This window comes from Centropristis striata, chromosome 23 (genome assembly GCF_030273125.1).
Source record: "Centropristis striata isolate RG_2023a ecotype Rhode Island chromosome 23, C.striata_1.0, whole genome shotgun sequence".
NCBI classification, from domain to species: domain Eukaryota; kingdom Metazoa; phylum Chordata; class Actinopteri; order Perciformes; family Serranidae; genus Centropristis; species Centropristis striata.
The window spans coordinates 8,332,502-8,348,144 of record NC_081539.1 but is presented as its reverse complement, the minus strand read 5'-3'; the positions used below and the strand labels follow the sequence as shown (position 1 = coordinate 8,348,144).

The following is a 15,643-nucleotide window of genomic DNA, read 5'->3' as shown; positions in this document are numbered from 1 at the left end:
ATAAATGATGATTAAACGTTAATAAACAATCTGTTTACCATTTATAAATGATGGTTATTGTAAAGTGTTACCAAATGTAATGCTAGATTAATTCAGTGGTTGAGGGTACATGCAAGCACAACACAAGTCACCTGCACTTCTCTACAATGTTTTTTGAAGCCCTCTGACACTCTGGGGCGATGGATTTGGAAACAGTGCCAGAGGTCTGTAGCAGATGCTCTTTATTCAATGTGCCGAGGCAGCTGCGGGCATTCAGTCTGTACAGTGTGGAGATAGTCCTGTATTAAAATGGATTCCCTCAATGCGAGCCTGTTAATATTATGCCACACATGCTGTCATTAAACAATGCCGTTCCTCTAGGCCTGGAACAGCACATTTCAATTACGCATATCTGCTATCTTTTCTTCTCCCAGGAGGAGGTAAATAAACATGCAAATGGACAAACGACATTTAATCTGACTAAGAATTATTTTACGAACACAACCCAAGGTTATCGTGCTGCCGCTCCTAACATGTGGGTGTGCCATTGCTCTGCATAAACTGCACGTAGAGCAGCTTTTGCATGTGGCCGTGTCCTTCCACATGCTTTTTTTTATGTATAGCATGTCGCTCTGTGTGCACACATCTGTCTGCACACATTTGTCTACACGTATCCCAGGGAATTCATTGGTGGATTTACTTATTGTCTCCTATAATCCTATGTTTTGCAGATGGGATGTGCAAACCCCCTCCGTGCCTCTGTGCCTCTTTTTTCCTCTCCCCCCTGTATCGTCAGACTGGGAAGCAGATGATCATCCTTTGAACCCATTACTCAGCCTGATCCTCTTATCATAACCAACCTTCCCGAGTCTCTAATTTGGGGTCTGCCAAACTCTGCTCTGTGCGTACAATGTGGCTTTCGTCTCTTGTCCTGCTGTGTTTTTTCCGACGCCGGTGCAACGGTGGGGAGTCAAAAGGAGAAGGAGAAAGGAAAAGACAGGGAGAGGGAGTGGGGCAGAGAGAGGGATTGTCTGCACACATTTGCACACCTGTCTCTGGGGATATTCTACCAATCTGAAATAAGACAAGTCTGTGGGCGGGTCAGTATTCTGGGAACACAGTGAACAACTCATAAAGGCTTCATCTCCAGCTACCTACTCCCCACACCTTCCAAGGCACATCTCATCCTTTTTTCTCCTCTCTTTCTCTCTCTGTCCTGCTAATATCACCATTCCAAATGGGTAGAGGCTCATGTTGTTTAGTAAATTACCTGGTGGGGGGCTTGGTCAGTTAAAGGGGCTCACAATGTCCCCCGGCAACAATGCCTTTGTGCAGCAGCTTACCACTGCAGGGAATAACTCACACTGCCTCGTTGTTATATGGCAGCATATCAAACAACTGCAAGTAAAACAATCACGGGAAAGATGCATCCTCGCCATTTATTCAGGGTATACATGATGTAAACATAATAACTGTCTTCATTTACATCATAATTGCATTCTGCCTCATTCTGTTATTCCATTACTGCCAATGAAAGGATGACTGTACAATGATCTATAGCCGCAGCTGTAGGACAATAAGTTCAAGCAGTGCACACATACGTGATTTACACCCACAAGTTCACATACATTCATACACATGCAGGCAGCATCCCCAGGCAGCTCTTACACTGAGCAGGGAATCAATTACTCACTCAGCTGCATATTTTTGGGATCAAAGGATCACACACCTTTGTGTGCTGGGGCATGTACTAAAAATGTACCAGTTAACGAATACCTCAGCCTGAAAGATCTGAAAACAAACGCAGATTTGCATTCCCCTGTTAAAAAAAAAAAGAAAATCATTTGAGACACTTACATCAGAAATACCCTGAAAGGCACAGAAACAGATAGAATTAGCTGGCTACTTTTGCAATCATATGAAATATGTGCTGCGTAACCGAAATGATACAACAAGTGACAAAAGCAGATATTTTACGGCTCCTTAAAGGTATTTTTGTTGAGGGATTTGCATGAAAGACACGCGTTTAATGATAACTTTCTGGGTGAATTTGCATGTAACGTTTGAAGTGCTGTTTTTCTAACAAGTTTGGGATTTGGTGGAAAATGGAATTGCTACTATTACATTCAACACAACTTGCAGCAATACAAAGCACCAGTGCCACATGATTAAACAAATGTATATCATTTTTTTTGGAAAATAATAATGGTTGTTCTTACAAAGTGGCGTATGTTTCCATTGAAAGCACATTATATGCTTTGGAAATATTGAAACGCATCTCAAGTACCCACTCTGTATCCAAAATTCAAACAGCATTTTGGGAGAATAACGCGTTCCACAAAAGAAACCCATCTCATCCACGCATCATAGCATTGCTCACAAAAATCTCCCCTTTCTGACATTAATATTTTTCATCTTTTCCATATCGCTCAGACGTTTTTTGTGGCTGTTGCATTATGCAAACTTAGCATCGCTCTGCAGTTTTTTCCCTTCTATTGAACCTCAATAGCACTGACAACAAATGGCATTTAAACTCACCACGGGGGTCGACTACATCCTGCCAAAGGGAAAATGCACTACAGAGTGTGAAGACTGCACATGCAACAATATACAGCTTGTATCTGTGCATGCACGTGTGTGAGAGTACATGAGGGATTACTTATGTGTGCAGCTGTGCAGTTTGGTGCGTGGGCGAGAACTTCAACACATTCATATTATTATGCTTCTTAACCATTACGTGGCATATTCAGAGACACTGAGCCAAACATTCGCCAGCTGTTCAAGTGATACTGACTTGATGTATTTCAATAGCAGGCTGGCAGAAGCATGCAAGCGTGAGCGGCTCTTTTATTCAGTATTGGCTCCAAATGGCAGAGATAAGTAACAGTTTGTAAACTATTGAAAACTGCACATTTCACAGTCTTGTTTACCAACCTGGCGAGCCTGCAGACTTGATGCTGTTGTGTACCAGACAGATTAGAGAGGCAAGCAAACCAACATGTGTGAGGCCCAGATTCCTCTGTGTGGACCACTTACACTGTGATTAATATGGCCAAACGTGGGTCTAATGATGATTCCATTAATGCAAATGATCTTTCTAATGTCCTTTATGTCGCATTGATGCTCATGACAATTTTTAAAAAAGTAGGTGTGCCTTTGAAAAGTATTCTCCTGAAACCTTAATGAGACTCTTTCATTTTGCTCAGGCAGCACTCATAAATGCACATTATCAGACTTGGAGCTGAAAGCTTCCAGTGTCCAAAGAAAAAATAATATCTTGCTCTTGCACTCTACAGTCTGTGAGCAGGAGCATAATAATATTCCTATTTATTGTGTTTTGCCATTATGGATCACTTTAACTACCCTAAAGAGAGCTGAGAATTTACATGAATGAGGGAAATGGGGAGAATTTTTACTTCACAAGCCAAAGCAACATAAACACATTATGAAAGCTGACGTTAAGCTTGATGACAGAATTGTCTGACAGGCTGCGGTTGTGAAGCTCTTACTCATTTCTCCTATTATCCAAGTATAAAATGGCTATGGGTATTAATGGAATTGTTTGGAGAAAGCGGCGCTGTGGTATATTTGAAATGAAATGAGATATCCATGAATTGTTAATTCCCTTTTTAAGGTCCTGTGGACATAAGGTCATGCTTATGAATGAACTGAATCTTATTCTTGTTTTAATATATAGAATACAATTAATAATTGATTGCATTATGTGTCTTAATATAGCTCAGCAATTCGCTACATTAGGACACGTTGCACTGGCTGGATCACTCTATTTCTGCCTCTAATTTAAGTCTGTGGCTGTAATGTCCTTTTTCTTTCACCTCTGGCAGTTGTGGGCCCCCCTTGAAAATGAGATGATAGATCTCAAAGGGTTTGTCCTCAAATGTGGGTTCACTTTTTTTCCAAATCTAGAGTGTTTCACTAAATCTATAGCCAATTTTTGGAGTCAAGTTGCCAAAGTCAAAATAAAATGAGACTAAGGCAATTTTTTGAACATGCCTGTATGACTTAAGCAAGATATGGTTACACTTTATTTTGAAGGTGTCTACATTAGACTGATATGAGTGTGTCATAAACATGACATGGGATGTGTCATAAACATTAATTACACCTTGAAGTAACATGAATTCTCATGATACTTGTCATGTCATGTTTCTGACTTCTGGCTTGTGTGACTCTCATGTAGACACCTTCAAAATAAAGTGTTACCATATGGAGAAAGCGGCACTGTGGTATATTTGAAATGAAATGAGATATCCATAAATTGTTAATTCCCTTTTTAAGGTCCTGTGGACATAAGGTCATGCTTATGAATGAACTGAATCGTATTCTTTTTTTAATATATAGAATACAATTAATAATTGATTGCATTATGTGTCTTAATATAGCTCAGCTGTTCGCTACATTAGGACACGTTGCACTGGCTGGATCACTCTATTTCTGCCTCTAATTTAAGTCTGTGGCTGTAATGTCCTTTTTCTTTCACCTCTGGCAGTTGTGGGCCCCCCTTGAAAATGAGATGATAGATCTCAAAGGGTTTGTCCTCGGAGTAATAAATTTCTCTAATATCACTGGTGCTTTTGTGCCACTTGCCATTTTGTGAAGTGATATCACGGCCCCACAGATGCTACGTGTGGCGGGAAAAAAAAAAAAGTTGGTATTAAATGAGATATTTTTTGCTCTGCAGTTCAAAGAAAGTGCAACCAAAGGCCAGGACCTCTCGCTGTGGGTCACGATGCACTGGATGTATTAATCCATTTAGCAACAAGAACATATGGCATAGTAAATGAGCCCTGACATGCTGAGTGAATGCTTTATATAGCACAGGCGCTCTGAAAAAGAGAGAGAGAGAGAGAGCTATGCCATCGCTCTGAGCTGTGCTTTAAGGCAGGGGCAGCAGGGAGACAAACAGTTAGGGAGCAACATCACACAAGTGAAAGATCACAGGTTCAGCCCTCGCTTCTGGCAAGTGTCCTGCTGGCACAGCATTATGTAACACACTGAGGTGCTACCTGCATGCTTGCTATCTCAATATATACTTGAAAAAAGTTGCTTCCCCCATTGTTTTTCCCATGATAACAGTTGTCTCCTCAGTGGTTTTTTTTTTACATTTACAAGTATTTATTTCAGTAACAAAGGACTTTCAGCAAGCACAAGCAGCACCTCTGGAATAGTAACACTGTGCTTTTAGTGGAGAATATAGCACACATGGAAGCCGGGGTGCTACGGGTGCTGCAACACCCTCACCATCTAACACAGCACCTTGCCTCCAAGTTGCAAGCCGCCTTTTTTTTCTTTCTTCCTGTGGTGTAACATCCCACCTCTGCCTGCTCTCTGTGGCGTGTACAGAAGGGTCGGACAGTATTTCGACAGTTTTGCAGCATGAAAGAAATACTCAAGTTCAAATGCATTATTCAGCTAATAGCAGCACTTTGTCCTGAGTGACAACTCTGCTATACCTTGCTTTAGTACTTTTTGAAAACTATGTCATTAATATTGTCGGATTGTTCCGCTTATATAACGCGATATGGTGCTGTCAAGATGTGATGTGATTTATGATGCTGCGTTGACCCCATACGGCACCGTTTTGCATGTATATTTCAGATAATATCAGTTATGTGTTTTATGTTTATGCAATGAAGAGCATCCTCTACTTAAAACGTATTCACATTGCTTAAACACTGCCAATGGCATACATACTATTTATTTAGTTATACTAAATTGTGTTTATACTATACTGTGTATATCTCTGCATATATTCAAATATATGTATTCATTGATGTTTATAATACTACATGCAACAACCTATTTAACCTATTTAACATGCTAAAATATATTTTCTCCAATGTGCAAGATCTGTAAAAATGCATGTAAAAACACAAAAAATATATATACATGTGCATCTCAATACATTAGAATTTGATGGAAAAGTCCATTTGATGTAGTTCAAGTCAAATAGACCCAACCAAGTATTGAGTGCATATAGATGGACGTACTTTTCATACTTTTACTTTTTAAAATTGGTATTTTGTAATATTAAAATGTTTTCAGATACTGAATTTTAGGTCTTCATTAAATGTAAGCCATAATCTTTATAATTAGAAGAAATTAAATAAATTAAGACATGAAACGTTTCATTCTGTGTGTAATGGATCTATATAATGTAATTTCCGCTTTAATTACTAACATAAATAAACTTTTCTATGATATCCTAATTTATTGAGATGCACCTCTATTAATAATACATTCCAAATAGCAGAAATGTATAGAATGTGTATAGAATGTATGTATATGTCTTATTTCTTATATTCTTTATTCTGTCTTCTATATCTATGTGTCTGTATCTTGAGCTGCTGTGACGACTACATTTCCCCACTGTGGGATGAATAAAGTCATATCTTATCTTATTTCCAGAATAAAAGTTAGGGAGGGAAACACATTCTCAAATAATGGCCTGGACCATTATTTGGAACATGTAAGACACAGGCTTTTATTCCTAATTTCACCAGCTTCCCAATTAAATCAAAATTCAAATCTTCCTCCATATGTACCTGCTGTCTTGATACATTCAGTACTATGTTCATTACACGGCACTAATTCCATCAGACAGAAGAGCCGTGTCATTCTCTCCACTCTGCTGCTCTCACTTTATGTCCTCAAACACAAATACCATTTTCATTACCAAGAGACTCCAGTCTTTCCACTTTTTACTTCTTTCCGATTATGGTAAGACACCATCGATGCCAGTCAACAGATTTCAGAGGAAGTGATGTGTTTCATAGACAGCAGCTTAATATCAATTGGGGGGAAAATGGAAAAGTGGAACGAGTAGAATTAATAGTGGATGAGACAGGTATTCATGTTATAAATAGAAACTCAGAGCAGCAAAGTGGTGACTCTGGCCTTACTTGCACTCTCGGAATTAATGCTGTGGAAAATTCACATCATGCTGAATAATCGATGTGTTGTCGACTACGTTTCACGATGTTTTTTCCTCACTTGCATGTATTTGTTCATGACATTAATGACATTGATTACTGGCTTAATGTTAATTAGGGCTGTGCATCTACACTCGTCTCAAGATTCGATTTGATTACGATTATCAACACCACGATTTAATACGATTCGATTCCCCGATGCATCACGATGCATTACATCCTCAATTGTTTTATATTACAGCACATGTTACTTTTAATCAATCAATAGTACTGGTCTGATAAATGTAGGTTCACTTTTTTTTTTTAAAGTGCTTTACAAAATTTATAGCCGATTTTTGGAGTCAAGTTGCAACTTCAAACAACTTCCTACAGCTCTGAGGACATTCCTGATCCTGAATGTGGAAAAAAATCACAAACATGACTTGAGTTGCAACAAACAGCAGACGGCTGATGCACTTACGATATTAATACTAAAAGGCAGTGTTGTAGTCAAGACCATCTAAACCAACCAAGTCAACATCAAGACCAGTCCCATCCGTCTCCGTTAGGCGATTATTTTAACAGTGTGACTAGTCATTTTTTGTCTAAATTGTTTATTTTGCCTCAGTTGATCAGATCATGTAATTTTACCCCTTTAAGATAATGGCCTATGTCAAGTGTGTGACTGAAGCAGATTTATTATGCCTAAGTCAAAATAAAATGTGACTGAGGCATTTTTTTGAACATGCCTTTGTGACTTAAGCAAGATATGGTAACACTTTATTTTGAAGGTGTCTACATAAGAGTGACATGAGCGTGTCATAAACATGACATGGGATGTGTCATGAACATTAATGACACTTTGAAGTAACATTAATGCTCATGATACTTGTCATGTCATGTTTCTGACAGGCTTGTGTGTCAATTAATTGTTCATTTTAATGCCTGGTACAACTGAAGGTACATTTGTTTGGACAAAAATAATGATAACAACAAAAATAGCTCATGAGAGTTTAATTTAAGAGCTGATATCTAGCCATTTTCCATGGTTTTCTTGATAATATCCAAAATCATTATCAAGAAAACCATGGAAAATGGCTAGATATCTTCTTAAATTAAACTCTTATGAGCTATTTTTGTTGTTATCATTATATTTGTCCAAACAAATGTACCTTTAGTTGTACCAGGCATTAAAATGAACAATTAATTGAAGAAAACAACAATTAACAATTTTTTTTTCCATGACTGTATCTTTGTTTGTGAGACTCCATACCCTTTTGAGAATGATGATCCCCTCTTGGTTGTGTTCATTAGTGGTGATGTCAAACATGGCGCCTCCGTCCCCTGGCACGATGGTGTATTCCACTTCTGCGTTCCTGCCAATGTCCAAGTCGTGGGCTTTGATTCTGCCGACAGCAGACCCCACGGCAGAAGACTCGGGAACACGTAGGTGAAAGAAACCTGTCAACAAACAAACATCAGACCCGACTCATTTATTATCATCACTTGACATCGGATGGAAAGTACAGAGCCTTTCACATCCTCCGTCTTTTATGTAGTCTCTCTCACATAAAACCTGAGGGTGTCTTATCCACCCACAGGCAAACCGCAGATATGCTCTGTCTGAAGTCAGCCCTGTAGCTATGGGCATGACATTATTCAATTTTGACGTGCTTGGACATCAAGGCTGCTCAGCTCCTTGTAATTGGTTGGCTCAACCTGTACAATCCACACACACAAGAGCCTTGGGGCCGTGATACTCCCAACAGTAGAACTCGCTTCAGGAAATCTACAAGCAAACAAACTGTGGATTAATTGATTATCACTTACGTTTGACAATAGGTGGAATTAATCTTTTTTTTTTGTGTTTCCTTTCACTCTGTGAGATGGCTCGCTGTTGGAACAATAGCATCAGTTTGTGCCAGAGAGATGAAAACTTTAATGTTGCATTACAAATCTAGTGCAAACACCTGGCGGCAACATGGAGGTGCCATGGGAAATTCAGCAGCACTGCAATGATATAAAAAATATTCGGAGAACTTGGAATGTGTGGGGTATTTACACCTCTCACTCTGAATGCTTTATTTGATTCTTCCAACAAGCTCTCCAACATAAACGGTAGAAGAGGTCGTGTGTCAGTAGCACAAATTACGGCACATGCAGCCTTTTCCCATGGTTTTCTTGATAATAACCAAAATCATAATCAAGAAAAACATTGAAAATGGCTACATATCAGCTCTTAAATTAAACTCTTAAGTTGTTATTGTTATATTTCTTTAAACAAATGTACCTTTAGTTATATGAGGCATTCAAATTGAAGAAAACAAGGGTGGTTTAATAATTTTTTCCATGACTGTATGTACATATCGAGGCTTTCGACTCGCAGTACAACAGCACATTCTAAAAATAGCACAAATGTACAAATTGTTGTTAAAAAGGCTGCAGTTTCTGTGGATTTATGTTGTAAAACCACTGACCTAGGTTTAGGGCAAAAACCTTCGGTAACACTTTAAAATAACCCTCATTTATAAATGGTAAGCAGATAGTTTATTAATGTTTAATCATCATTTATAAAGCGTATATAGACATTTAGAATGTTAAATACATCATTTATTAATGTTTAACTAACTACATCATTTATAAATGACAAATAGATGGTATATTAATGTAAGTGTATAGTTACTTTACCATTAGCAATCAATTAAATTATAATAAATAGTTTATTAACAGTTTTAGTTGCACTCATTTTAACATTTTTAACACCATATAAAGTATGTTAATGATTTTGAAATGATTCATATACCTTTAAGAAACTGGTTTAAAACATTTAAAGATTAATTTTGTATATCACTTTGTAAATGGTTAATAATTGGTCTATAAACCATCTATAAACATCACTTAGTTGGTTATTGTAAAGTGTTACCAAACCTTCTGTTAAGGCATCATAAAAGAAAGCTTAAACGTAAATGTAAATAAATGAAAGCGTAAATAAATGTACGTAAATGCTGGAAGTGAAGTAGTTTCCAGGGTCACGTGACTACCGCAAGTTACGTTTAAAAACCTAAGTTACGTTAAAAACGTGATTCACGTAACTGACACAAATATGGTTTACTTATGTTTGACCCATTAACCACCCCTACCTCCAACCGGATGCGGAAATCCGCCCTTTTCAACTTTTCTTGGCTGTCAATCACTACTTTGTCAGCGAGATGGCGGCAAACGCTTTACAGCGGTAAAAACACGGAGACATAGCTTGTTTTTTGCTGCCTGTACATGTGAACAATACTCTGTTTTTGACGAGGGAACAGGCTGGATTTTTCGTAAACTTTTTGTTGTGTTGCTTAAAGTATTTTGCTTGTTGGTTTGGATGAAACTCTCGGAAAATAAAATAAAATAAAGCTGTTTCTGCTCTTTCTCAATCATTTCAAATGTCAAGAAAACAATCTCACCTTCATTTTTTCACATGGCTCCAGTAAAAAAAACAAGTATTGAGGACTATTAATTCTGACCGAATGATTGAAATTCCAAGAGTCCTTGTTATCACAGTGTAGTGCTCCTACCTGACCCCACGACTGGCTTGTTTTGTGCACAATAATTTAACACTCAACTCAACACATTCTTCCATTTAATTAAACTAATTCATGTCACATTTTTCTGCTTCCAGGAAAACACAATTTATTTTTCGGAATTTGATTTATTTGGCCCCTTATTTGATGAACAAAACCCTTCAGTGTGGAGAGGAGGATGTGCAGAAGACAAAAGGCATGTGTTGGTCTTTTTAGAAGCTCCTTCTGAGAATAGTGTTACTTGACACACAATGGCTTCGGACTCGTGGAGATGGATGAAACTGAACTTAAACGTCTTCAACAAGCCGGGGCGTCAGACACTAGGCACTCAAGGGGTGAAGAGTGAAGCTGTTTGGCAGACAGGATGGTGGAGGACCAGAATAAATGTACTGAAAACCAAAATATCACTATTTGCTTTGGTTATTGGAAAAATGTTGCATTCAAATTTCTTTAAAATCAACATTATAGCACAGCATGACTGTGAATATGTTATTGCACCCCTTCTCATTTGTTATTCCTCAATTTTACTATGGATTTGAGCTATTTCCTGCGTGCAGATCCCAGGGTTTTGAGAGGGGAGCCGAGGCATCGGGGTGAATTTGAGTGCTATAATTTCAATAAATAATCAAGTACTTTCAAGGACGTGCATTAATTTTAAAAAGTATTTTTAAGGTTCATGTCCTTTGAAGGACGGGACAGAGCGCCAGTGCCAACACAGGGTGAGTTGCAGGTTAAGAGAAGTTAACAGCCAGCTGTTATATATGGCACTGTCAGTGGGCTCACAAGCTTCTGGGATAATTCAACAAAGCCACATGCAGTTATATACACTCCTATTAATCATGAACATTGCAGGCTACACCACATCTGGTGCAATCACAGAGGTTCATTCGAGGGATTGACGGTTTACAAATACTTAATCTATAATAACTAAATGGGGGAGGGGGGGTGGTTTGTTTGAAAAGTCAGAGGTGGGATGGATCAATTCAGCAGTATTATAAGTAAAATAAATCAGCTTATGAGGTCATCCAATATGGCCATCAACCACTGCCACAACTGGTTAATTTGTTTTAGTTGTTGTGTGACTTTGGTGTTTGAAAGGGTTAGTTCAGAGGCATTAAAGTCAAACAATGACAAAAAAACTGATCAAGGCAGCAGTAGACTAAAAACTCCCTTTTTTTTGGGATGTAAAATTGCTACTTTTCTCAATAGAGTCTGGTGCTTTATCAGATCAGATAAACTTATACCGGGCTGTCGGACAGCAGGTAAAGTAATTAAAATATTTTAGATATAGCACTAATTTTTGTGGCTCCAAACTTACACTTAAAATCGCTAGAGTCACACAATAACACAAAAAACTAACCAATTGAGGCAGTGGTAGAGCAGCAACTCCTGTGTTCTGCTCAGGCGGCAACCTCCGGGTCTGAGCAGGGAGGCGAACCAGGAAGTGCCTTAAACTGCATTCTACCAAAAATTCCAGCAGACGGCGGCTGCAAAAGCTTTTCTGTCCATTCATTTCAATACAAAATGAGAAAACTTCTCACATGATTTATTACCTCAAAAAATTTTTTAGGACAACACTATGGTCTCAATCGCTCGTAAAAAAAAAACCTTCTTCAGGACAATTTGATGTTAATAATTCAAATAATGGCCCCATTTAGACAATAAAGAATCCTATGATTTGGGGTGTGGCTACCTTTGATTGACAGGTCACTAACAAGGTGAGTCGTCATCAGGAGAGAAGCAGAACAATGCGTATCCATCAATGTGTCAATAAAGTTATATATAACGTTATATAGATATAAAAAAGGATGTTTACCGGTTTGGTCTTATAACTTTGACCCTTTCACATTGTATTTTCACTTAATTTTTTTTAAATTAAAAATTTCTTGTTCAGCGTTTGGTACTTTGTGCTTCATTTTTTTGAGGTAAGTAACGTACATTTTATTTTTGTTTTTTGCTAGCCAAAATGAACATCCCAGTTAATGCTTAATTAAAGATGGCGACGAGTGTAACGCTGAACTCGATGCTTCCAACTGGCAGTCCACAAACCAACGGGTGACGTCACGGTCACTACGTCCATTATTTATACAGTTTATGGTTCTGCAAAGTAAAATTGCTGTTTTTAATCAATGGAGTCTGGTGGCTGCAAAGAAAGCAATGAACGGCTTCAGTTCTGCATCAGAACAGGCTGTCTGACGCTGAAATATTAATATCTGCATTTTTTTTTGTTACCTGTAAGCTTTCTATCGACGGAAGAGAGAAGACAACAAAGAGAGGATTTGGGACGGGGCAGAGGAGCCGCCATACTTGGCCCAAACCTGTGTGCTGTGACAGCATTATGGAAATATCATCTTTTCCTCACAGCCAAAGGAGCTTGACCGTCTGACTGCCTGTATTTACATTCAGAAGAGACCACTCGGTGTCGCCTCAAATACATGAAGAGACTGCATCAATACAGGACGGTATTTTTGCTTTCCTGTCATACACTTGCTGCTTTGGAATGGAAAACATTTTGCACACCATTTTAATATTTATGCCTCGTCTAAGTAGAGAAGCTTTCACAGATCAACGTATTTACAGTAATGAGGTTTTTTTTCCCGCAAGCTTGGCTTTTTACATGACCTGGTGAACGGTACAATCGAATTAATCTGGTTTAGCAGCTTATACAAAATGCCGGATGAAATACAGTGTTTAAATAAACTGACTCAATCCCTGGTGCAGCACCATCATGCTCAACCCTCCGGTCTAAATATAGAAGGATGCCCCATGAGCAAAATAACACCAATCCTAGTTTATTTGCCAGGAGTAGTAGATGCAGATGCAATCATGCTAAATAAACAGGCCTTTGCTTACGACAGCGCATAATGACAAATAATGAAAACCAATTACAGGGAGTAGACATGATGAATACCCCCTGCCCTGCTGTAATTGCACAGTGTTTATTTCGTTATCATAAAATGTGTGAACCTGCATAAGGTCATCTGCTTTATTATTGTTTTACAAAAATGAAAGTTGGTGTTGTTAAACAGCAATTGTTCCGCTTTTTTTCCCTCCACCAATTATCAATAAATTGCACTCACTTTTAGAGAACCTGGGTGGATTATCGTTGACATCGCTGAGGGTGATGTTGATGGTGGTGGTTCCGGCCAGCCCCCCCAGCTGGCCCCCCATGTCCTTGGCCTGGATTAAAACCTGGTACTCTTCCTTCACCTCTCTGTCCATATTGGGCAAGGCAGTCTTTATAACACCTGGTGGACAGCAAGATTAATAGGACATACAGATAATAAGTGAGAAATAGAGCAAGGGGGAGAAAAGAGTGAGCGAGAGAGATGGCGAGATAAAAAACAAGACAAAAGGGAAGCAGCCGTAAAGATGAAATCCCCTGAAATATGTTTGACGCTAAATGCGTGATTTACTTCAAAATGCACAATTTATTTCCACCTAAGCTCACTCCCAGGGAAGATGCTTCTTGTGCGGCTCTGGCCAAGGCTGAAATAGAGGTCATCTCGCAAACTGGAGACACTTGACATTCAATAGGGAACTCTGGTGAAGCCATATAATGATTCACTTGAGGATCAGAGACCCTGAGATCAGAGACCGTTTGTACTGCAGATTAATAGCTAGGTCAGTAGGAGGTTGGCAGGCTAAGGAAGCAGGCAGGATAGGTGGGTCTGCACTTTTTTCCCTCCTCTTATTCCATTTAGTATGGCGAGGATGTGAGGAAGCCAGCATTTGATCCGCAGCCCCCTAACATGTGTGAATACGAAATCAAAAACTATGTTTATTTTTTTGAAATTCCTGTCATCTATTTTGGAGAGAAGGGGGATGTCTGCCTCTGTGATGGGTAATTCTGTGACATGCATGTTGTTGTTGTCACCCCCCTCCCTCGCTCACCTTTTCCCTCCCAGTGTTTGTTCTCGTTGTTGATGTGCGTTTGGAGATAGACGCGGGCCCAGCAGGGCAAACATTTACTTTAACAGTTTGAATTTTCTCCCCAGCATCAGTTTGAAATACAGTCACAGTATGCGCTCTGTAAAGCTCTGGGATGAGCGGCATAATCAGCAACAGATTCCACCATATCTGCCTGTGTGATATGTATGAACCTATTTTCATATGCTTTGAACTGCCCCAGATAGTGAGCCAACAGCAACCCACTGCCGGCAAACACTGGTGGTATGAAGGTATTTCAGATTTAGAGGCTGCTCTGCTGCCACTCTGCAACCTTTTTACTGCCATTCTCCTCCTATGACACCAACCGCCCACACCAGCAAAAGTGCAGGTGTAAATAATGTGGGAATAACTGAATAATGCCTCAGCATCAGATGTTATTGTGTTATTTGTCTTTCGGAGATTTCAATTTAAGCTTCCTGCCAGCAGTTTTGCTGGCTGACTGTACACAACAGCGACTTCTACTCGGTATCCTCGCAGCAAAGATTCAGAAAGTCATTGGTGGTTTGGAGATCACAGTTTATTCCCTGATGCTGACACTGTCAGTTTGTGGCTTCACCTGACATTTTGATATCTTGCAAAAAAGTGATGGCATCCCTCCACCCCAGCAAGCTAACAGCTACAGTATTTAAAGCTACTGCACTTGAAAGAAATTCCACATTTGACATGTTTTTATCTAGCTCTCTGAAGGAAATCTCCTAGATAGTGAAATTGTATTTTATTGCATTTTGGTAATATTATATACTTTCATTATTTCAGACTCTTTATTTCAAAGGTCATTGCTGATAAAGACAGGATGAGAATGCAGAATCTGGATTATCTACTGACTTAATTAAATATTCTTTATATCAAAATATGAAACAGATGTAATCAGGACAACTGTAATGTTACAATCCAGTGCAGAGGAAGCCAATTAACATATACACAACAATGCATACAGATTCTATATTCAAATATGAGGAAATGGTTACATATGCTTTCATTCTTTCATTTAAATGCAGTATTTGTTACAATCGACTCTTTATTTCACACCTGTCAAATAAATAATTCAATGTCTTTATGGGCGAGCATGTGTCCTTTTATGGCCCACTGATTTGTGGCGTGCCCCAGGGGTCAATTCTGGGACCATTTTTATTTCCAAGATATATGCTTGCACTGGCTCACACTACAGTATTTTCCCACCAGTTTAGAAGACACTCAATCATACATATCATTCCA

General features: G+C 38.8%; 1 protein-coding gene across 1 annotated transcript in view; it reads right to left on the bottom strand.

The window, feature by feature from the left end:
• LOC131961692 (cadherin-12-like) overlaps window positions 1–15,643 on the bottom strand; it is a 149,020-nt gene that overhangs the window by 40,939 nt on the left and 92,438 nt on the right. The window contains exons 5-6 of the mRNA XM_059326534.1: window positions 13,558–13,725; window positions 8,185–8,372 (exon numbers count right to left, since the gene is read on the bottom strand). Of these exons, the coding sequence (XP_059182517.1) occupies window positions 8,185–8,372; window positions 13,558–13,725 (356 nt within the window). The remainder of the gene's footprint in view (window positions 1–8,184; window positions 8,373–13,557; window positions 13,726–15,643) is intronic.